The sequence below is a fragment of the Nelusetta ayraudi genome, unplaced genomic scaffold (assembly GCF_046127955.1).
Source record: "Nelusetta ayraudi isolate G7.1 ecotype Tasmania unplaced genomic scaffold, CSIRO-AGI_Nayr_v1 ptg000007l, whole genome shotgun sequence".
Lineage (NCBI taxonomy): Eukaryota > Metazoa > Chordata > Actinopteri > Tetraodontiformes > Monacanthidae > Nelusetta > Nelusetta ayraudi.
In genome coordinates, this window is record NW_027466057.1 from 6,380,316 (window position 1) to 6,402,500 (window position 22,185).

Genomic DNA, 22,185 nt, shown 5'->3' on the forward strand with positions numbered 1-22,185 from the left:
TCTCTTTTGCGCTTTGTGTCACAACAGCCTGAAAAGATTTCTCGCTGAAGATTTCATGATTTTTTTTTTTCATCTGCAGTTGCATTTTCATGCTGTGAGTTTGTTCACACAATGTCCTTCAAGCCCTTCCAAGCAACACTTCCACTCAAGAACACTCATCCCAAACTCTTCTGAAGGAGGGGGAGAAAAAAACGAAAAAGAACAAATGTACTGACAATTTCTTTTAATTAAAAAAATGGTGTTTTCCAAGAGTAATAAGGAAAAAAACAAAACATTTAAAGTTGGTGATCTAGTGAAGTGACACATCACTTAGTGACATACATTGTCTCATACAACAGAAAGGCTTTAGAACAGAACCAAAAAAGACAATCCCTGGAATCACCATCCTGTTGTATTACATAATCACTGAGGTAAAACAGAACCATTGAAATACAACTTTTGAATTAAAGGTGGGTTTCCAGCACATTTACATTTTTTTTCCTCCTAAGTTCATTTTTTTATATTCAACAGCATTTTAATCCTTAACAAACAGTGTGGCGTGAACAGCGTCAGTCTCCAGCCCCAGTGACATGTTTACTAACTCCTTATGACCTACCGTGAAGAGTTCAGCTCTGTCTCTTTGCTTTTTGAAGTTTTAATATTATGAACTGCTCTGAAATGCTGGAATACAAAGGGGGGGAAAAAAAACAAACCAGAAGACGAGAAATGAGACGTTTGCTGAAGAAGTTTGACGTGTGTTTGGAGCCATTTTGTTTTTTTCAAGTGGTGACAAGTCCGTTTGGGTGAATCCTGCCAATGGTTTTAAAGGTAAAAGGGAGGGTGGCATGTTTTGTTTTGTTTTTCTTGTCTCTATCTGGGTAAGAGAAAGATCTCGGACCGGGATGAAGCTGGGAATGGAGGTTCTGATGGACAACTGTACCACTCGCCCCGTTCTAGTCGCTTTACGCCTGCTGCTGAGCAGTGCCGGGAGCCGCCCACGTCGCCCCGTTGTCTCCGCCCGCCGCCGCCGCCGCCGCCGGCTCGGGGTCTAGCTGCACTTACACGACTTGACCACCATGTTGGAAAGCTGCTCCACTTTGGGCGAGCGGCCCACGTAGTAGAGGATGGTGAGGGGCTCCAGGTCCTGGGGGACGCAGCAGGGCGACGCCGACGCCTCGGGGTTCAGAGTGTTGTAGAGGCTCAGCAGCTGTGGGCGGGGCAGGAAAATACAACAACGGTTCATTCAGGATGGGGGCGCTCACGAGTGAGATTTTGCAGCCCCACACACACACACACACATGCGTGTTTTCCTCACCGAGCTGTGGGTGGTGTCGGCGCTGCGCAGGTAAGGGCAGGGCCCGGAGCAGAAGTTGGCGTAGTACCCTTCAGGCTGATGGATCCACCTCCAGCCCAGATCCTGCCGGAAGTTGATGTATAGTGGTCGCACACAGCAGTTCTCCTCGTAGTTGCTGCAGGTTGGGAGGCAGACACGTCAGCATCATGGGAGGTAACGCGCTACTTTTTAGCTGCTGTATAGATTCCTCCTCTCTCCACATAGCCAGAGATGCAAGGGAGGTTTTTGGAATTCCACTCTAAGGTGCGCCCTTATTTTCCCTCTTGGACCGGGCCCAGGTGTCTTGGGTGCTGCCTGTCAGCCTGACAGCGGATATCCAGACACGATAAGACCCCGGCGGAGGCAACGCTTTGCTGGTACTGGGACAGATCCCAACTTGTATCGCCTTATGCCTCCCTTCTGCGCCTCCGAGTGATTAGCGGCCTTGTTGTGTGTCTTCCCCCGCCCGTGCGCACTCACTCCCGGGGATTTGCTTAATAAGCAACAGCTGATATTTCCCTTTCATGTCGCCCCGGAATAATAATTAACTGCACCTGCAGCGACACATTCGCCTCAGATCTCCGGAGAGAGCCGTGCACGTGCGGCAGGATGAATTTTCTTTCTCTTTTTTTTGCTGCGAAATTACAAAGACCGAGCGGTGCATCACTTTTTCCGGAGGGGAATAATGGAGGGGGGGGTCAGAAGCGTTCCTTACTTGAAGCAGTAATTTGTGTCGAGCGCCCGCTTGCGCCTGCGGGAGGAGGTGTGGACGTCCAGCCGGTGGGACGGGAGCATCATGAGGATGAGGTGGGGGTACAGCTGCTCCTTCTGCTTTTTCCAGGTCTGATCGTCGTAGTCTGGCTCCACACCTGCGGCAGTGACTCAGTCAGTCTCGAGGAAGGCGAGGACACAGAGAGAGAGAAAAAGCGCCGCAGAAGGACTTTGCTGAGAGTTGTAAAGACGCCCGTTTCAAGTGCTGACTGCAGTGGAACCGCAGCTTCGCTTTAATCAGCGCAGTCAGCTGCAACTCTCACAGTGAGGGTACTGTAATACCCAGCCTGGCCTCCGCTAAGTCTTGGCTCCCCTTTTCCAGTCCTTCTCCCTCTTCACCAGTGCTCCCTGACCCGCTGCTTCCCTCCGTCGCGCCCCCCCCAACCCACTCCCCCTCAGGGCCTGCGTCTGCTCATCCAATCTACCCTTGATAGTTAAAGCAGCGGATATCTCGAGAGAGATGCCGCCGGAGGATATGTACGCCCCTCTTTAATTTGGGGCCAAGTGTCTGAGCGCCGTGGCAGCACATTCCTTGTGGCCGAGCGAGTCGGGAGTATTCCCAGGGCCGGGGGCCCGAGGGTACGGGAGCTAAGTGAGATACCAGATCAATTGTATTCCAGTGTTCTGTGTCCCCCCGCTTCCTCTTTAAAAGGAAACCCATTATCTTTCCAGACCTCGCTAGATATTCCGGCCCAGGGAACATTTTCAAGACCGGCTTCAGTGGAACCGCGTTTCACACCAGGTGCCGATACGAGTAATTTTTGGTTCTGGTGAATCACCCCATGTGTGCCGAGTGACTAAAAAGTGACTAAAAGACTAAATTGACAGGTCAGGGATGTGTCATTTGGCAGAGTGGCAGTTCATCTGAAGGCCTGTTGAGTTTTTATGCAACTCAGCCCACAAGAGAGCTGATCCAGAGCGAGCTGAAGGGATACTTCGCCAAAACTGACACACACACACACACACACGCCTCTTGCCCAAGTGTCGATGGAGGCTGTGGTGACATTTTCTAATCCGCACAAACATTCTTGAGTTTTGTAGAGGGAATAAATTTCACCCAGCGGATTGTGTCCAAAGATCCTCTCGCATTAAAAACACACAAAAAACAAGGACGTATGAAAAAGGTGGCATGCCTCCATGCAGCTTGCATGGTGTCATCCAAGTGTCCGGAAGACACAGTAGTCCAATATGTTTCGAAACAGCCCATTAACGGAGTGTTGTTGTTGTTTTTTTTCCAAAATAAAAAAGTGGAAAAAAAGATCCAGCGTAGCCTCCTGTACAGGAGCTGAAGGCCACAAGTCTGTCCAGGAGGCCACACTGGATCTTTTCTGGCTGAAAACGCAGTGTTAGCTTTGCTGTCTTGAAACAAACCAGAGTCTCCCGGACATTTGGATGACACCACACAAGCAGAATTGAGACTTATCTTTATTTTTGTCTTCTTTTTTTTTTTAAATTAAGTTTGGAAATTATATTTTTTTTTATTTGATTTGATTTGATTTGATTTTTTTCCCCCCAATGAAACCATTGGCTACAATAGTCTACTGCCATGCAAGATTCTTTCTCTCCATGAAACTCAAAAGTGGTTTTGTTGATTACAGACTATCACCAAAGCCTCTGTCGAGATCAAGGCAGTAATAATTAGACCAACATTAACGCAACTATTCCTTCAAATGTGTCTAATTCGCTGAAACACAACAGGTGCCAGAGGGAAAGACCCCACAAAGATTTCTATTGTACTCCAGAAAACATTCTCCAATGCACATTGATATCCGCCAACAACATATTCCAGTAATAACTCCAGTTTTTAAACCACCGGGGACTGTAAACTCTCTGGAAAAACAAACCATCTCGGTTCGACAGTTTACGTTAGATCCTGATACGCTCTGCTCTGATACAAATCACCGCACGAACAGCTCTGCCTGAATCGAGCTAATCAGAATAAACCAAACTGTTCAACAAACACGAGATGCCTATCGGGAACATTAGACAAATGAGACAGAATTCAAACACACATTAGTGTTGTTTGGCTCGGGTTGAAAACGCCAACCTGCGGAACATCTTTTCTCTCTTTGAGCTCCAAAAGAGGAGACTGACGAGACCGGCTCGGCTTTAGCGCCGCATCAAAAACGCTGGACACCTGCTGCGGTTGTAGGATGGATGCAAATTTAAAATGGGGCAGCTTGATCGCAGTTGTGCTTTTGCGAACTTTCATTCCACGGATTTATGAGATGTCCCCGAAAAATTCAAAGCTCATCGTCGTAAAGTATAGAAGATTGACAGGAATAATAGTAATGGTTGCATTTATATAGCGCCTTTCAAGGTACCCAAAGTGGTTTACATTGAACCCATTATTCATTCACAGTACATTCATGGATGGAGCGGGATTTGAACCGCCAACCTTTCAGTCATTGGACAACCCACTCTACCTCCTGAGCTACAGTCACCCCAACCTGGAGCTTGGGGCCTCATATGTCTGTACCATAAGTAAGAGGCAAAAGACTTTCCACAGGACAGCAGTAACATCACTGTTGTTCTTTCTAAAAGTGTTTTCCATGGTCCCCTGCCCTCCCCCACTGCTTATTTCTCTCCTGCTATAAGTCTGTATAAACGTCTGGTTAACTTCCAGTTTAGGACCAATATCGATATTCCAACCACCTTTACTCCTCTCATGCACCCCTCCTCACCTTTGAACTTGACCTCCAGCACTTCATTGGTGTTCTCGATGATGTCGCCGTTGGGCCTGATAGTGTGGCAGGGGCAATGCACGCTGATCTCCAGGCCGAGGTTGGTCTCTGCGGGGAGAACGGGAGCACAAGGATATGGGGGAACCGACTCTCTTTTTTTGTCTTTCTCCCCCTTCATTCCCCGGGACCATTATCCTTCAGTCGCCTTCGGAGGAAAATCTAATAAAGTGCGAGTGCGAGGAAGGAACAAAAAAAAAAAAAAAAAACTGGAGGCGTCCCACTCACGTCGGTACATCAGCCATTCCCTCACTGTCTCGGTAACATCAAAGGAGATCCACTCGGGCGTCCCCTTGGTCAGGACGTTCTTGCCCCCGATGTAGCGCTGTTTGGCTTTGAGGTCGTCTTTCTGAAGGATCTGTGAGAAAAGATGAAAATGTGAGCCAGCTGCATAAACTCTTTTTTACACGTGCACACACACACACACACACACACACACACACACACACACACACACGCACACATATATATAGAAAACCAGAGCTGTCTGTCTGAACCAGACTCTCCAGGATGCCTTGGGCCAAATGTCTACTCCTAATGGAAAAAGTGACTCCCAGTGTTGATATCCCAGTTTTGCAAGTTAATGCCTGTGCGTTACCCTCCTGCCAATGAGAAACTGGCTGTCCTTCACATCAGCAGTTCAAAATTCAGCCTCAGCCGCCTCTCCCAGATGCAAAATCAGGCAATTTGGAGGGCGGAAAGAAACGAAAAGAAAAAAAAAAACACAGAACAAACTCGGGTTTGTCGGTATCTTTTGCGCCATTCGAGCCCCGACTGCGCCGACTGCGTCCAGACTCTGAAAATACAAATATGACGACGGAGAAAAATGCGACAGCGTGGCTCAGACATTCCTTTCTCCATCAGCACCTCTGCGAACAAAGGTGTTTATCTGCTGTGTGAGGAATGTGTGTTTTGGGTGCTGGGTACGAGCACTTAGCCCCAGTGCGGCGCTATGGATAACTGGGTTCCTGAACATTGTCAGGATCTAATCTGCCTTCCTGTGGGAATGAGGGGCCGCAGGACTGCCAGCGGCCGGCCCTCTTGCCAATCAGCCCTTTTCGGCTCGACAAAAAAAAAGAGCGCGGGGGCGAGCGAGTGAGCGGGCGGCTCCGTTTACTCCCCCCGGTGGGTGACCCTGCCTCTATCTCCTCCGAGGCTCCTGGAAACAATCTGAGGGCCTGACAGTCTGACAGTCAGCGCCGGCCAGAGCCTCGCCTCAAAGGCGGTATGCAGTCCGAAATAAGCCTTGTCTTGCTGACAGGAAATGTTGGAACCTGATCGTTACTCCAAGCATCTCGCGGGAGATTAATGAGGAAACTTAAGAGAAGAAGAGGAAGAAAATCCATCCATGCCACACCACACGCACATCGAACAAAGGAGACATTCGCAGCGTTGAAAGCGCGACACCTCGTTTGATCTAACAAGGGCGGACAACTGCGTTCAGATTGACAGCTGAGAAAGTGCCGGACGGTAATCTAGGGTTTCTGGAAGGACGGCTGGGGAAGCTCTTAAATTTGTCCTAATGCAGAATCCACTTGGCGGCGGCACGTGGAATCGCGATCAGCTCGTGGAAAAAAAAAAGACTCGGACACCCCGGCGTGAATGTTTTCATCTTTCTCGCTCACCTGCCGAGTGGCTGCGAGCGGAATTCGGGGGTCACGGCACCCCGCCGCCGCCGCCAATGCTGCCGAACGGTCGCGTCACGCACCTGGTAGAGCTCGATCCTCTGCTCGCTTCTCTTGGCGTTGGGGTTGGGGATCCGCAGGGCTCGGAACTCGGCTCGGAACAGGTTGGTGGAGTTCTTCTCCATGGTGGAAACGTTGAAGCGGAATATCCTGGAGGTGATTCCCTTCGCGCAAAACTGGAGGTCGTCTGCGGGTAAAGTGGAGATAATGACTCAATAGTGAAAAAGATATGACATATCTCTGTTACTGGAAAGGAATTTATTATTATTTTTCATTGGAACCCGCACTGCTTTCTGTCTCTATCTAGTTCTTATCCATCTGTTACCTCATGGTTTACATGTTATGAAACCCCCCCCCCTCCAACCGCCCCTTCCTTTTTCCCCTGCTAACAGAGGTGGATGTACTGTATTTATCTGCCAATCATTGATGAGCTTCTGGCAGAGGGCTCCTCGCCTTCTCGATGCTCAAATAGTTTGCAGATCAAAAACAACCTTTCCTTCGCTCCGTCGAATCCGTTCCGGAAAAAGACGTGCGCCCTTAGCACGAACCATCTGCCTCGTGCACGGCGTGGCGCGGCGCGGCCGGTCGTCAGCAGCCAGACTCGGAGTGATGAAATGAAAACCAAATGTGTGGCAGAGCAGGCTGCGGCCAGGCAGACGGCAGCGCGCTCCTCCCCGAAGCCCAACAGGTGCTCCGAGGTTCTGGAGCCGCCAGCCAGAAATTCCCTGGAAGAGTCGGGGAACATGTGGACTCACGTGCCGGAGTGGAACGTCACCTGAGAATCCAGCGAGGGGAGAGAGCCGAGGGGTGAGAGGGGGGGGCGCAGCATTGCTTAGAGAGAGCCGGAGGGAGGTGGGTTACGTGATAGAGCGCTGACCTTTGGCGGAACAAAAAGCCACATTGTGATTTCGTACGAAGAACTTCCTGTTACCTTTCAGCCCCTCCAGTTTGTGCGCTGGAGCAGCTCATTAGTTCTCAACGGGCCAGGCACATGCAGTGGCGAGGAAAACAAGCGCACGCTCTTTATTGGCCAAATGGAAAGAGTCATTTTTAGCCAAGCCGTGGCTAATTTATGACCCCCAAAGATGAGGGCTTTGTTTCCAAGGCAAAGATTTTGCTGGTGCCTGAAAAAGGGGGTCAGTGCGCCTTCGGGCTGATTTGCACCTCCGGTTGTGTCAGGAGGACGAATGGAAACTCACGTGTTTCCATGTCATGCAAAAGGAACTCGCACTTCTCCGGGTATCTGTACTTGGTTTGACCCATAATCCTATTTCAGTGTCCTCCCAGTCATTATCTGCTATTTCCACTAAGCTTTCTTATTTCAACTTTCCCTATTTATAGGTGACCTTTTCCGGCGTTCATCCCCAGGCAGATATCTCGCCAATGTTTCCACACAATCTATAAGGAGGAAACCTCAGTAGCCCTCCACCCTCGCCTCCCCCCTCCCCTCACTCACAACTGTGACCCCTTCTCCCCCCAACCCCCTTGCCCCCCCCCCCCCTACCCCCTTCCCCAACCGAAGGTGGAAAGCCCCACTTCGAGGAGAGATTTGAAATTCTAATCAAGTCTTTGGTTTCCTTTTTGGATGACCTCATTTTTCCCATTGCAACGGTTTTAGGTGGATTTCACATTATGCCTTATTTTTGCCAGTGGTCTGAAAGGTAATTTGTTCCATGTTGTTAAGTGGAGAGGACGGCTCGAATAATTAGAATAAAATCAGACACCGTGCGACTTTGTCGAGAGCGAGGGCCGCCTCACGGGAAGTAAACAAACACGTGAACCGTCACGCACGCCGGTTTGAATGCATCTCCTCCCCTTTTGGAACCGGACGCGTCGGTTCAAGTGTATTCAGTCGATCGCAGGGCGAAAGGATGCTTGACACTTTGAACCCTCAGGGGCGTCGCAAGAGGAATTTGGAGGCAAACTGCCACAGGAAGTCCACGGGAAAGATGTTTTGAATGGCGGCGTCGTAAAAAGAAGCTCAGTGTCGAGCCCCTCGCCCAGATGATATCGGCCACACCTGGCTCGCCTTCGCAGTGCACGAACCCTCTCCGATAAAAAGTGGTCGGAGCCTTTCAGGGATCGCCTCGCGTCCGCGGACCCGCGCGTGGCCTCAGTCACTCCGCGGCTTGGCGGAGGCAAACAAAAGGAAGCAGCGAGCACAAGGGAGCAGGTGCTGGCCAGCTGCAGGGACGTCCACTGCTCATAAAGGCCAACAGGAACTTTTCTATAACCGTGACTGTCAGAGGAATGGGTGAGGGGAAGAAGGGGGGGGCTCTCTCTTTGTATATTTATTTGTATTTCAAATCGAAAAGATCCGGTGCTGGGATCTGTTTTCCTCCTGCCACAACGTTCAGAATCCCGCACACTGAATTATGGAGGTTTTTTTTTTCCCCTATCAGTCAGAAGTCGAACCTCTCCTCTTCCCGCAGCAAGGAGAAATTGGCTGTGGCAGATCACCACCATGACATAATGTGGGGCAGATCTGCGCCGAAGAAAAACAAGTCACTCCCCCGCCTCCCCTCCTGACTAACCCCCCCCCCTTGATTAAGGATGGGGGGAAGCACAAAACGGTTGAGGCGTGGGAGTTCAGGGGTGGGAGATGCTGTTTATTTGGTAGAAGGCCAAAGACCTTTGTCTCTGTTTGTTCAGATGACATCATCTTTCTTCTATCCTGTGTATCTGATACCCTGCTGTCCTCAGCTCTGCTCCTCATTTCTCACTCGCGGTGAGTCAACGGTTGGCTTGAATTTTTCACTAAAAAGCGAATGCTTCGGTGAGCGAGGCACGGTCTGGCGCGCGCTGCCCGCTATAAAGTGTCCAGGGATTCCTAAAATGTTATCGTGCCAAAGGTTATCTTCTACTCAACCTCGAGGCCCTTTTCGTCTCTTTCGTCTCTTTGGCTGGTGGTGAGAAAACAAGCCACACTGACCTCCTTCGTGCCCCACAAAAAAGGGACCTCTGACCGCCCACGCTCTCCAGCCTTCCTTCCTTTTGGTTATAAATGGCAAATGCCGTGATTTGCTTTTGTAGTAATGTCTAGCAAAGCAGTCTGGGGCGAGCGGCACGCCGGTGCATGGGAGAAAAGTTTCTGTTTAACTTTTTAACTGGGCAGGAAATAAAGCCAAACTTGACTGTATTCCCGAACACTCCCACCTTCCTAAAAGCGACGAATGTAAAAGTCATTATGTCCGCCGGCGAGGAATGAAAACGAGCCACGCTGCAAAATTATCAAGGTGACAGACGTTATGTTCCCACATACTGCAACATGGCCCTGCTCTCTTGAAAAAAAAAAGAAAAAATTACATAGTGGAAAAGGGTGAGAAAAGTGCTAATTAATGTATGTTTGGAAAGTCCTGCTGATTCTTTGTGCTGCCAGGGTTCGAGCTCATGCTTTGTATTATCACCTACAATACGGCCTTGAGTACGAGTCCAGCGTGATGTGTCCTGGGCACCTGGCCATTGCTGATCCCCCCCAAAACCCCCCCCACTCCTTAGGCCTCTGTTTGTTTTGGGAGCTCTGGCTACCTCTGACCAGCGGATAAACCCAGAGCTGTGTATTTTGAGTGTCAGAGGCACTTTGTGGTACCCGCGAAACACATTTTATTCCGGCCTAATGCCGAAAGGCTCTGCGCAGCATCACGGCGCAGCGTAAACACCTGTTGATTTGGAAAAATGGCAATGCGGCGCACCAACCAGCCCGGCCTCTGACCCGGCAAGCGGGCGCTCGTCCAGCTCAACTACTTAAAAGCCCACTTCCTCTGGAGGACCTTGCCGCTCGCTGGGCTTCTGTTTCTGATTTCTGGAACAATCAATGGACCGTAGTTTATACAGGAAATACCAATACAGATGATCAAGGGAATTAGATCATAACACAGGACTAGACCACTGCCAGCTACTAGAGAGAAGTAGTATGGGAGGGAGGAGAAGTGAATTTAAAAAAGGGGGACTGGAGGAACTGGAGGCGAGAAAATAGAAGCGAGGGACTGGGGTTGGCAAAAATGACGAGGCTTCACTGCCCGAGAATCCTTCCCCCCACTTTGGAATGTGTCAGACTTAGGCAGGGGTTCCCATGACTTTGGTGTGAGGTATGTTTGAGGAATGGCGCTCATTCCAATTAGACTGTTTACTTTGCCCTCTCCTTTGCGCGCAGCGCCATCCGCTCCTATAGGGGCGTGCGTCCGTGCGTAAAAGCCGCGCAGACGCATGTGGACCCAAAGCCAACCTGGGGAGTTTCACCTCGACGTTTTGAAATGATCAGCATAGACTTGAATTGTAGGCTAACGTGAGATATATATATATATTTTTTTGAATTCTTATTATTTAAAATGCACAGTATCGTTTTTCACGCTGAAAAAAAGAAACCCTGTGTCTCACGGCGCACAGTGCAATCAATGGAAAATGGACTTACTGTTTTCAGCCGGACCATTGATCATGTTGAACTTGTAAATCTCTTTCGCATAGTACTCAGTCTCTGTGTTCTCCTGCCCGCAACTCTGCTGCCGGTCTCTCCCCAGCTCCTCAATCAGCTCCTTGGTGCTGTTATAAAGGGCCAGGACCTGGTAGGGAACTTGACTGGGACCTATTGCTTGGGGCGGACTGGTCAGCCGCAGTTTACTGAGGATCTGTCCCCGCACCGCCTCCACCCGCTTCTTCTTGATGTGGTCGATGTCCACAGTGGTGCAAGTGGAGAGCGACAAAGTCACTGTCACGCAGTTCGAGAGGAGGAAAAACAAGAGTGCGCTGCCCAAATTCATGTTGCACTCTGCGCTCACTCTCCAGCCGAGACTCGTGGAGTAAGAAAAAAAGTCGACAAAACAGTACTGAACAGAATCCCCCCCGCTCTCGCTTCTCTTTTCATTCAGGTCGTGAGTGAGTCCCGTTCCTGCAACATTCCCATTTTCTCAAGTGCTATGTCATGGTGTCGAAACGCGCACTTGAATGGGAGCGGATCCGTGTCATTTTTTGGGGGTTGGAGAACGATCTCAATTCCTCATAAAAAGCCCGTGTCCTAATCTTCATCCCCCTGAGTCTCACCACGCATCCACCTCTCCTCTCCCCCTCTGGTCCCGGGCTCAGTGCGCGCCGCGGCGGCTCACTTTCTCCATTGCATCGGGGCTCTTTTCCATCCACTTGTGCCTGCGGAGTCAGTGCGCGCTCCCACCCTCCCTCTCTCCTGTCCTGTCTCCCTTTTGCAAGTCCAGCCTCAAACACACTCCAGGGCTCGACGACTCACACTTATTCTTTATAGTCACAAGCGCTGACGTTGCGTGCGGAGGGAGGGGCAGCAGAGTTAAAAAGCCTCCGTCCGGGACAATGAGATTTTCTCCATGTCTGAGAAGAATTTAGCCCCGCTTCTGATTAAAGTGCTCCAAAGAAGTTGTTTCTCAATTGAAACTTGGCCATTGTCGTTTCCCATTGCGCAATGGGCGATTTCGCAAGGCGGATTAAAAAGAACCACCCAAATATTTTTGTTTTTCTCTGCCCACAAATGTGACTAATTTTTTGGGTTGTTTTCTCCAGTCTCCGAGTATTCAGCACTGACCCATTTCCACCCCTCTAGATAAAACTGGTTAACTATACAGAACAAAGATCGGTATATACTGCACAGATTGGGGTCAAAAGTTAACAAAGGGGATGTTTAGGGATGTTTAAGGTCCGCAGGGAGCTCGGACGGCTGCGGCTGGGCTCCGCTGGGTGCTGCTACCGTTCAGCTTCTCCTTGCTAACATAAAACATGCGCAACAGTGACATCTAGCTAACGACTGGCGAAACTCCAGGGGTTTCTGTCTGCACGCTGTGTCTGCATGGCAAACTTTGCAAGCATAATATAGACCGTGACTGCACGAGATTGTGTTAGGACCAGTCTCTTCAAGGATGCAGCTGCACAAAACTATATATTTTTTTCCCTCAAAAACTTTATTCATCATTTGCAAAGTTTACAGAAATGTAGATATTCAATATAAAAGTACCATAATATGCAAAGTTTGCAAAATTGTAGGTCTTCAACATAAAACAGAAGCATCACAACATCACATAGCTTGCCAGAGTAAATATAGGTTTACTAGAAAATGCCAAAATGTTAAAAAAAAAAAAAAAAAAAAAAATTCATATGATTACGCGCGTTGTGACGTCACTTTCCGGCGATTGGTTAGGCTACGCTGTCTCCCCTCTGATTGGTGTTGCTATGAGCCGCTTGGTTACATCCAGGAAGACGCTTAAGAAGGAGGACGACGTTGCAGTGGACTGGTGTTAGCAAAGAGGATTGAAATGGACGATAATTTCCAATTCGGAGAAGCGGGAGAAGTGAAAAAAGTGAGTATATTAATCAAATACCAGAATATGGAAACAATGCAATGTCAGTGTTGCTCTGGGGCGCTGGGGACCGATAACTTCAGAGCTGTGCTATCGCTAGCATACTAGCTATTAGAGAATTGTTGTTGTTTTTTTTTCTTCTTGGAATAGCTTCTCAGAAATTAAAACAGTGCATTTAATTTGACATTAGTTTGACTTTTACCATTGAAAGCCACTGTTGCGTTTTCACTTTGAACGACGTAGCTCTATTCTGGGTAATCCTAGATTTACACTATCTTTCACGTTAAAGCTTTACGTTTTTAACGCAAAACCTTTTCACAATTTCTAACAATGTTTTCTGACAAATTTTTTTGCACTTTGTCTGTCTCTCTCCTTATTCTCTTTACTCCATTTTTTTTTAAAAATACATTTTTTTTTTACATCAGCACATTGTAATGTCACAAGTAGTACTGGTCCCTCGGTGACAGCAGACCCCCAGAATTCAGATACGTGCTTCTTAGAGTTTTTATTTACTTCCTCTACCCCATTGTATGTACCTGTGTCTGGTCCAGCAAAGGGTCATTATCAGCAGGAACACTATTATAGGAAACATTTGGCAGAGGGCTTAAAGTACTGCTTACTGAAGAACAATTGAATAAACACATAGTTAGCATTTTAATACATACAAAGGCATACAAAACTTCATAATCTTTCATGTAATGTACTGACAAGGCTAACACTAAGAGCAACACTGCTTCCTCTATTTGGACAGACAAACTCGGGTCTTTTTGGTCTGGTGTGAGTCATTACTTTACCAAGACATATGGAAATGGAAATTCTGCTGTCTTATTTTGGATATAAAATATTAGCACCAAACATCTTAGCCTTATGTAGTAATAATAATAATAATAATAATACCAGGGAACATTTAATTGTCTCAGTGGCCGTAATAGCAAAACCACAAGTCCATTGCTGAGGGTTGTTTTTGCTGTTTGAATCAACCTCTATTTGTTTTTACCAGGCTGCAAAGTCGGGACGACGAGCTCGCCTCGCAGCCGACCAGTCATCATTTGAAGAGTCCCGTCACGTCAGAAAGGCCTCCACCTCAACTGGAGACGTATGTTATCACGCGACAACAGAATGTCGACAGAATGTTTTACCGTTTGAAAGCATCATGCCCTATGTGTTTTGGTTTTGTCTTACACACGAGTCACAGGATGACGATCAGGTAGGAGGCATTAGGAAAAGTTGGGACTGCGCATGCCTTCTGCTTTTTCTTAAGACAATAACTTTAACTCACTTGCAATAGTTACCGTAGTCTTTTTCTTGTGGCCTGCAGGTCCTTCTTAATACTCACATCATGCACGAAAACACTTTCTCCGTGTGTGGTGCAAAGCTGTCATGGAGTGCTTTGTTTTCAGAGATCTCGAGTTGCCTTTTCTCCACTTAAGCTGGCTTTAAAGCCCACCCGCTCCTTTTCCAAACTGTGGGTGCTCCTCATTTATTGTCCTTTATGTGTGTGTGTGTGTGATTAGTTGTTGAAGTGGGCCGGTATTAAATGTTTTGAAGTGCTACTTCATCCAAGCTTAAAAGCCCATCTTTAAACCCAAGAGCCACAGGGCTTTTTAATTGTTCCCTTTTCAATTGTTTAATGAGAAACAAGCTGATGACATCATTGCAATCCTGCCACTTTAACCCTCTGTGAGGACCACAGTTAGTCCATATAGACGTGTTGTCGTAAAGTTTTCTCAGTGAAGTCTGCCTTATAAAACATGTTGTCACATGCTAAATTTAGGCTGTGTATAGGGCAAAAGCTGGAGGAGTGACAGTGGCACTATAACAAATAATGACTTCACCGCTGTTGGTATTTATGGAATCGGTCAGGTCTCCAGGATCGGCAATCTGTCAAGCGGCCAACATTCCCAAGGAAAAAAAATTCCAACGATGCTTTTGCTTTGGCCTAATGTTCCCAAATTAGGCCAGCTTCCCCAACGATTGAACCAGTATTCTCGCGCCCTTCCTGACCCGCAGTCGTGCACATGCAAAACATTTTTCCAGCCTGGCGTGTGACTGGGTGGGTTTGTTTGCAGTCTTCGTTTATCAACCCCGACCTCATCTGCTGAAAATACCCAACAGATTGGTTGCATTCCTGACATCCTTTAAAACAAAGGCCCATTTGCTTTTATGGGCTCAAAGGGTTTGGTCACCCTAAGTTTTTTGCCCGAGGGAGCAGCAAGGAAGCCTGAATTAGAAACCACGAGGGCTCAGCTAATTTTCTTGCCGTCCATATCTCTTTTACTATAACTCTGAGGTTCATATTTGGTCATAAAGATTCGGAAGCCTCCATTTGATTGGTTTCTCAGAACACATTTGGTTTCTTCCCGTTTTCGTGGGGTGAAATAATTGTCATAGGTTTAACCTACACATTGACTCACAGCTATGTATCCCAGCCTTTCATTTAAAATGCCAAAAGGAATAGTGTGTAAGATTTAGTTGAATCTAATGGGAAGACGGCATGTTGTGCACAAATGCCAATCTCTATTTAAAAAAAATAAAAATAAAAAATCCCTTCCTACCTGTGCCAGCTGTGATGTCACTGTAAATGAGTGTGGGCTGTATCACAGGTGGAGCTGCTCTCTTCATGCAGATACAAGTGCTTCCAGTTAGCAAATGAAACCACAATGTCATTTATCATCATTATTATTCTCATTTTTGTTTATTTACCAATCGACGTACCTCTTGTTTATTGACTTAATTCCAACACACCCTTTCAAATGTCATACAGTATTTTTCCAAAAGTGAAAAATACCAAACGGCATCATGCGGTTTCAGTCTACGCGTAGCTCAACGTGACTCAGTTGTCATTTTTTTTTTTGGGGGGGGGGGGGGGGTCCCTATCCCCTATCAAAGAGACAGTCGGCAATTACACAAAGTTAAAGGAGGTTGTTCAGCCTCAGCTCTCTGGATTAATGGTAATATACAGCCGAGCGGAGTGGCGCCCCCTCCCTCTGCCCTGCTTAATGGTGACATTCAGATTTATAAATGGCCCTGATGAAGGAAGCGGCCGTGAAAGATTATTTCCTCTTTCATCATAAACGAAAGAAATTCTTCACGAGCACTTTGTCCTCTGCAGACCCAATTTAGTAATGAGAAATGTTGTGCGTCCCCCCCCCCCACCCCCTTTCCCTTTTCCCAATTCATTTGTCTAGTGCCCACCCCTCGTGCGCTCTGTGGAATTCATTCATTCAAGTGCTGGTCTCAAGGTCCGGCTCTCAGGATCGAGACGCAAACTGGCTTAACTATTTTCAGAATCAAAGAATGAGACGGGGAACGGTCTATTTTAGGGGTCAGACTCGCAGGCCCGGGCAGTTCCCACAGTCGGCTCCATAGGTTCTGCCGGCCGCCGCTTGTCCACCATGCGGGAAAACCTACAACAAGCAAAACAATGGAGGGCATATAGACGCCAGTGCCTGCAGACATATTGTTTAGGTGCAGGGTAAGAGGTAAAGTTTGGTTTACGTTCCCCCCCCCGTGCTTTAAAAAAAGGACAATATGCCAGTCTTATTTGTGGCTTTTTTGCAGTTATTTTTAAGCCGCAAGTTCCTTTTCACTCACAGTCTATTGTGACAAGAGGTCCACCTACTGGCATGTTTTCATCCCGGGCGGAGGGTTTGACTCGTAGATGGGTTTTCTATGGTTTAATTTCAATGAAAACATAATTACACTACCAGTCAAAAGTTTGGACACACCTGTTTCTTCTGTATCTTTACTACTTTCTACACTGTATGTATGACCAAGATATGTGGATTAATAAATTTGTTATGTTATATACATTCTTTATGAACGCTGGCTATTCTAGATCTTCTAGAACGTAAAACTCGTTTGAGTTATTTCACAACGTTTTTGTTTTATACATATTCCATATGTGTTAAACCATAGTTTTGATGACTTGAGATGTACATAGTCATGAAAATTAAAGAAAAACCATTAAATTAGAAGTATGTGTCTGAACTTTTGACTGTTAGTGTATATACTACTATACTAGTGACAGTTCTCCTATTATACCCATTATTTGTCTGCAGCCTGTGCTGTCAAGATAGAATGCAATACGACGTAACTCTCCAAAAACCTGCTGTGACAATTTCTTTCTTGCACTGTGTACATTGAACTGGAATTAAAACCTGGCAGTGAGTCTTGCTAACGTGAAAGGCTAATAAGCTCCCTTTGTGACATCACTGAGGACTCAATTCCCTCCCACCGTGTGTTTTGGCACTCACTTCCTGAAAAGTGTCAGTGGAGCAATTTGCTGGGAGTTCACTGGAACTTTTTCAAAGTTTGAAACCTTCACAATGATCTCTTAGATAAACTTCATCTCAGATCATGTTCACCGAGTGTCGCACGTGTTTTCCTCAAATTGAATTGCTACACCTTCGATGAACCTGCCTGCTTATCGCGCGCTCTCTCTTGTTCCAGGGTCCGCCCCCTAAACCCGCCCGGCGACAAGGCGGTTGGGCAGAAGAATCTTCCGGATCGGGCTCAGCCAAGTACGTCCCTTCACCTTCCTCCTCCATCTCCCACTGACTGGTGCTGAAGGTGGCGGGTGTGCCCAGCCTGTGTTTTTTATTTTTTTATTTTTTTTTAGGGTTGGGGGGTGGGGGTGGGGGTTATGTGTTATTAATGAACACTCATGCCGCTGAACGAGCTTATTTATCAGCGCATATTTGGCAGCGACGCTGTGAATCAACAAGGTTAGATGGGGCCTGTCTGAGCGGGCAACTCACCATTCGTCTTCATCTGCGAGCACGGCGGTAATTGACATGGTTAATGCATCAGCCACAGGAGGGCACTGTTAGTCAGCTCGCCACTTCATCACCGGGGGTTGCTGCGCGCCACTTAATCAGCCCTCGCCGCTGCTGCGCTCTGCTCTCTACACGGGGAGCACAACAGGGAGAATTTTGGGGGGGGGGGGATATCTGGAGCAGATGGAAGTTGCCCCAAAGCCTTTGGCTCAAACAGTCGCATCCGAACGAGTCGAAATATCGCCTGCAAACGAATCGGCGGCCCACGTCTAGTTGCGTTGCCGAGCTGCTGGTCTTAGCAGCGGCGTCTCTTCCTAGACTCCGCAGAGGTGAGAGCAAGGAGATGCATTGAAGTGAGCCGGCTGAGTCAATTGTGCTTATTTGTGTGGTTTTTTTTTTCCCGCCTCCCGGCACCGTCAGTGCGGCAAGGAAAAACAGCAAACTCAATGGATCTTTCCTCCCCGGCAGAAGGTCAGCGCGCTGCCTCTCTGCTTTTTGGCATAACCCAGCTTGATTCTGGGTCTCAAAGCCATTGAAATACAGGAGGTGTAAAAGGGGTTTGCACACACATTGATCCCCTCTGAAACAAAGTAAGTAATGGTCCCCCCTGGAACCGGCAAGGACTTTTCCCTTCAATGTCACCCCTCGTGCTCAATCACCGCCGCCCTCCTCCCACTAATCCCAGCGCAGAAATCCCGGGATTTGTCGATCTATCACTTCTAATTGACACTAAATGATCTGTCAGTTTATTGATGAACCTTTGAAACCAGGTTGTCACAATATATTTTATCCCTAACAACTTTTTCCAGACAGTTTTACCATGTCTATCGCTTTGCCTTACATGAGTCTTAATCAAGGGGCCTGTAATGTGTCTTAAGGGTCGCCACCCCCCGCCCAGCCGACAGGACACAGTCCAAGGGCAGGCGGGGAGGCGGGCGGCCAGGCAGGCAGGCAGGTAGGCAGGCAGGTACGCTCCCTCAGGCGCCTTCCCTGCCCTCCCATCAGGGCCGCAGGTCCACACTTGGGCAGTGTGGACTGACCAGGCGACACAGAAATAAAATTTGAATGAAAAGATCATCGTCGATCATCGTTCTTTTTGTTTGTTTCGCTTTAAAAAATATGAAATATTGGCATATTGAGTTCCAGCTTTTCTTTGGTACAGATGATTTCGAATTGTGTTCTATTAAGTGTTCTATCAAGTGTTTTAAGTGATCTATCTATCTATCTATCTATCTATCTATCTATCTATCTATCATTTTTGCCCAAATTGACACTCCCCATTGCCAATAAATAAAAAAAAGAGTGTCTTGGATGACACATTAGGTTTGAGTTTGAATTTGAATCCCTGCATTTGTATTATTTGCTTTTAAGTTGCAAATAATACACCTTGATTAATTATCATTGATAAGTACAAATCTGTACAGCTCTCAACTGCTGGGCTTGATTTTTGCTTTTTGTCAGTGTGAAAGCAGTAGGGGGCACTACTCAACCAGAAAAGCTAGGAACCCTGTACTATTTAAAGACCCTTTTTTGGCAACATATAAAAACAGGCGTAGTTGCAAAGTTGTTTCAGTCTGTTTTTCCCCCCAAAATATTTTGGTGAATTCAATTTAGATGAATTTATGTAAATATCTATTTATTTTTTACTTACTTCACGTCTGGCACGTTTCTTCAAACAGATGGCGCACGCTTAAAAACAAAGGGCCACTAAAAATAAACGCGGTGTTAAAACGCAGTATTTTGGTGCGCGACTCCCGCTTAGCAGTGTGAATGGAGAAAAGTCCTGAAATAGCCGCACCGTCCAGCAGGAGTTGAAGAGGAGACGCTGGGCTTGTGACACGGTGGAGAGAAGAACGCGTGACTGTTGCGTGCCCCGCCGTGCACTATTACTATCATTAGAAAACAGAGTGCAGGGACTGTGCCAGCTCTATAAATATGTGCACACCTTTACAACTCAGATTTTTTTTTTTGTGGTAGTCGTTTGAAGATAGAGTAACTTGGCGTAACACTCGTCTCTCTCTCTCTCTCTCTCTCTCTCTCTCTCTCTCTCTCCCTCTCTCTCTCTCCCTCTCTCTCTCTCTCTCCCTCTCTATCCTGCTGATGTGCAGATCTTCCAGAAGGCTGGCGGCTGAGGACCAGGAGGAGTAAGTTCACGCAGGCGCCACATCCATATTTCACTGTCCCCCTTCCGCTGATTGAATTCACCACATTGTTTCGTGCCTTCGGATGAAAAATAGGCCGGTTTAAACGTTTGCAGTAAAGCCCAAATAGCTCCATCCTCTCGGATTGCCCTTGGTTGCGGCTAATCCTCGCCTTCCAAGAACAGTCACTTAACATGATTACAAAAACAGCGTGACTGGGTTGTCATCACTTTTATTGCTGTTTGGAGCCAAGTTTTCCTGTTATTTGCTACTTTTTTTGTCGCCCCTCCTCTCCTCCCCTCCTCTCCTCTCCTCGCCCTCGCTCCCTGCCATCATTCTGTGACTGGAATGGACATCATGAGGCGAGGCAGGTAGAGGACGCAGCTCGTCGACGTCGGGGCCTGGTGCCTGACTGACCGCAGTCTGTTGTTATCTTGGGAGAAAATTCCAATGCTGTGTCCCTGAGCTGACTTCATCATAGTTATTCCGACTGCTGCCTCTGCCAGTTTGCTTGTAGTCCCCCCCCTCTAAAACTCTAAAACTCCCATGTTAAGCAAAATTCACTTTACCAGTGTTATTACTAAATAATATGTGTCTCCAGGCTGTCGGTGAGCATTTTTGGCTTTTGCTTGCTCCGATTTCCATGAAGTGTGGGGTTAAAATCAAATCAGCTCAGGAAACTGGTCATTTGTGATGTCACAAAGGGCGCAATACATCAGTAATATCAGTGTCAATACCCCCAATGTGGTGTTGCTGTCTCTGTCCGCCCACTGGGACCTGTCTTGTATTTTTGTTCAAGGTTGAAAACAGCTTGCTGGCCAGATAATCAATCATGCAAGGCTGCTCCACATGAAAAATAAAGATTAGAAAGTGAGCGCTATATGGGACACTTTCAGAAACATGAGATGAAGTGAGGCTCGGGCTGATCCCGTGCAACACCAACATGATCGCTTGGCACTTGTGTCACAGTGCAGGAGGTGGCACCAGTGTCCAAACAGAGAGGAGGCGACAAAAAAACCTGGAAAACAACAAAAAACAAAGGCGTGTTATCAAAGCAAAGAAGTCCCCCTCGGACCCGGACCCACGCACGCTCACTGTGATGACCTCACCGCCGGCCCGCACTTTGAAAACATTAAATAATTCATTCTCTCGCACTTCCTGTTTCCACAGCCGTCGCCTGCGACCACAAACTCCCCAGAGATCAGATGATGAAGGAGGTAAGAGCACCCACAGTCCACCCCCCCCCCCTCCACCCCCCCCCCCCCACCCGACCCGACCCCCCGCCTCCCAGCTCTGTGACTCCGCTCGCGGGCGAAGGAGAGCCCTCCAGTGCAACCCCAGCGCCACATTCATCCTCTGCCAGTGGAGCAGATAAGCAGGCGGTCAGATCGCACTCCCCCTCTGATGCCCGCGCCGCATTTCTCCAACACGGCGTCCACCGTTAGAACTCTTGAATTTGATCGCCGGCTCCCTCTCTCTTCGACCGGTGCGCTCATTAAAAATGTGTCTATGGAGAATATTGTTGCTTTCCACTCGCTGGCCCCGGGGCCCCTGCACCGCAGCCACACACACACACACACACACACACACACACACACACACACACACACACACACAGGGGCTGTTGAATACAGAGCGAGCGCTGAGCGAGTCACCCGAGGGCCCCGACACCGCGCGGCCACAATGTCAGAACTGAGGAGGGACATTTGAGCCAAACACTGGCTGGAATAATGGAGCAAGGCGGCAGGGGAAATAGGGAACAATTGGCTCAGTGAAGACGTATTAACAAGGTGGAGGTGGAGGCGGACCTCGCATCACGGCCTGATGCTGTAGCGCAATTTGTTAAAATAAACGAAGCGGAAGACACGTTCTTCATATCATTGACATTGGTCTTTTGAAATATTTCTGCAGAAAACAGTTACTGTTGATACATATAGCGTGATTTTTAGTTAGTTTACACGAAATGTATTATTTTTTTTGAGAAAGATTGTTAAAAAAAATAGTTTATAAAAACAATGCATTTTAGCTGGGAATTTTGTGAAACCAAACATCCTAAAGAAGTTGCCACATTACACATATACACACAAGTGTATTCCAACTTGGGGATTAAAGCTCCCTCCACACAATACTGCAATGACGTCCACATGTCACTCTCCCACTTCCTGCCTTTTAAAATTGCCCCAACTGACAAAACATGTTTTTGTAGGTAAAATAAAGCCATTCATTATTATTATTATTATTATTATTATTATTATTATTATTATTATTATTATTATTTGTATGTAGGTATTTGTGAAGGTCAGAAAAAAGATGTACGGTCGGTTGGTTTAAAACCATTCTTAATTGTTTGGATTTCTTTGCTTTGAAATGACTGAATAAATTCAATCAATCAATCAAAAAAAAAAAAAAAAGCAGAGGGAGCAGAAATACATTTTTTTAAAAC

The 22,185-nt window shown here is 47.4% G+C and overlaps 2 protein-coding genes across 2 annotated transcripts in view; one reads left to right on the forward strand and one right to left on the reverse strand.

The window, feature by feature from the left end:
* Positions 1-208: 208 nt before the first annotated feature.
* On the reverse strand, positions 209-11,715 carry tgfb3 (transforming growth factor, beta 3). Its single transcript, XM_076018229.1, has 7 exons — positions 10,921-11,715; positions 6,533-6,696; positions 5,053-5,182; positions 4,768-4,875; positions 2,028-2,181; positions 1,295-1,448; positions 209-1,186 (listed from the first exon to the last, which is right to left on the reverse strand). The coding sequence occupies exons 1-7, from the start codon at positions 11,264-11,266 to the stop codon at positions 1,028-1,030; spliced, it is 1,215 nt and encodes a 404-aa protein (XP_075874344.1). The 5' UTR covers positions 11,267-11,715; the 3' UTR covers positions 209-1,027.
* A 970-nt stretch (positions 11,716-12,685) lies between these two features.
* The window catches only part of ift43 (intraflagellar transport 43 homolog (Chlamydomonas)), a 15,014-nt gene continuing 5,514 nt past the window's right edge, over positions 12,686-22,185 (forward strand). The window contains exons 1-5 of the mRNA XM_076018231.1: positions 12,686-12,823; positions 13,824-13,919; positions 17,276-17,346; positions 19,710-19,745; positions 20,913-20,959. Coding sequence (XP_075874346.1) covers positions 12,779-12,823; positions 13,824-13,919; positions 17,276-17,346; positions 19,710-19,745; positions 20,913-20,959 — 295 coding nt within the window. The 5' untranslated portion in view covers positions 12,686-12,778. The remainder of the gene's footprint in view (positions 12,824-13,823; positions 13,920-17,275; positions 17,347-19,709; positions 19,746-20,912; positions 20,960-22,185) is intronic.

Excerpts from the sequence above, each read along its gene's own strand:
- tgfb3 (XM_076018229.1), bottom strand. The coding sequence starts at position 11,266 with ATGAATTTGGGCAGCGCACTCTTGTTTTTCCTCCTCTCGAACTGCGTG. Across the intron at positions 5,183-6,532 it reads AGAGGATCGAGCTCTACCAG|ATCCTTCAGAAAGACGACCT; the intron begins GTGCGTGACGCG and ends CTTTTCTCACAG. Across the intron at positions 1,187-1,294 it reads CCGACACCACCCACAGCTCG|CTGCTGAGCCTCTACAACAC; the intron begins GTGAGGAAAACA and ends CCCCGCCCACAG.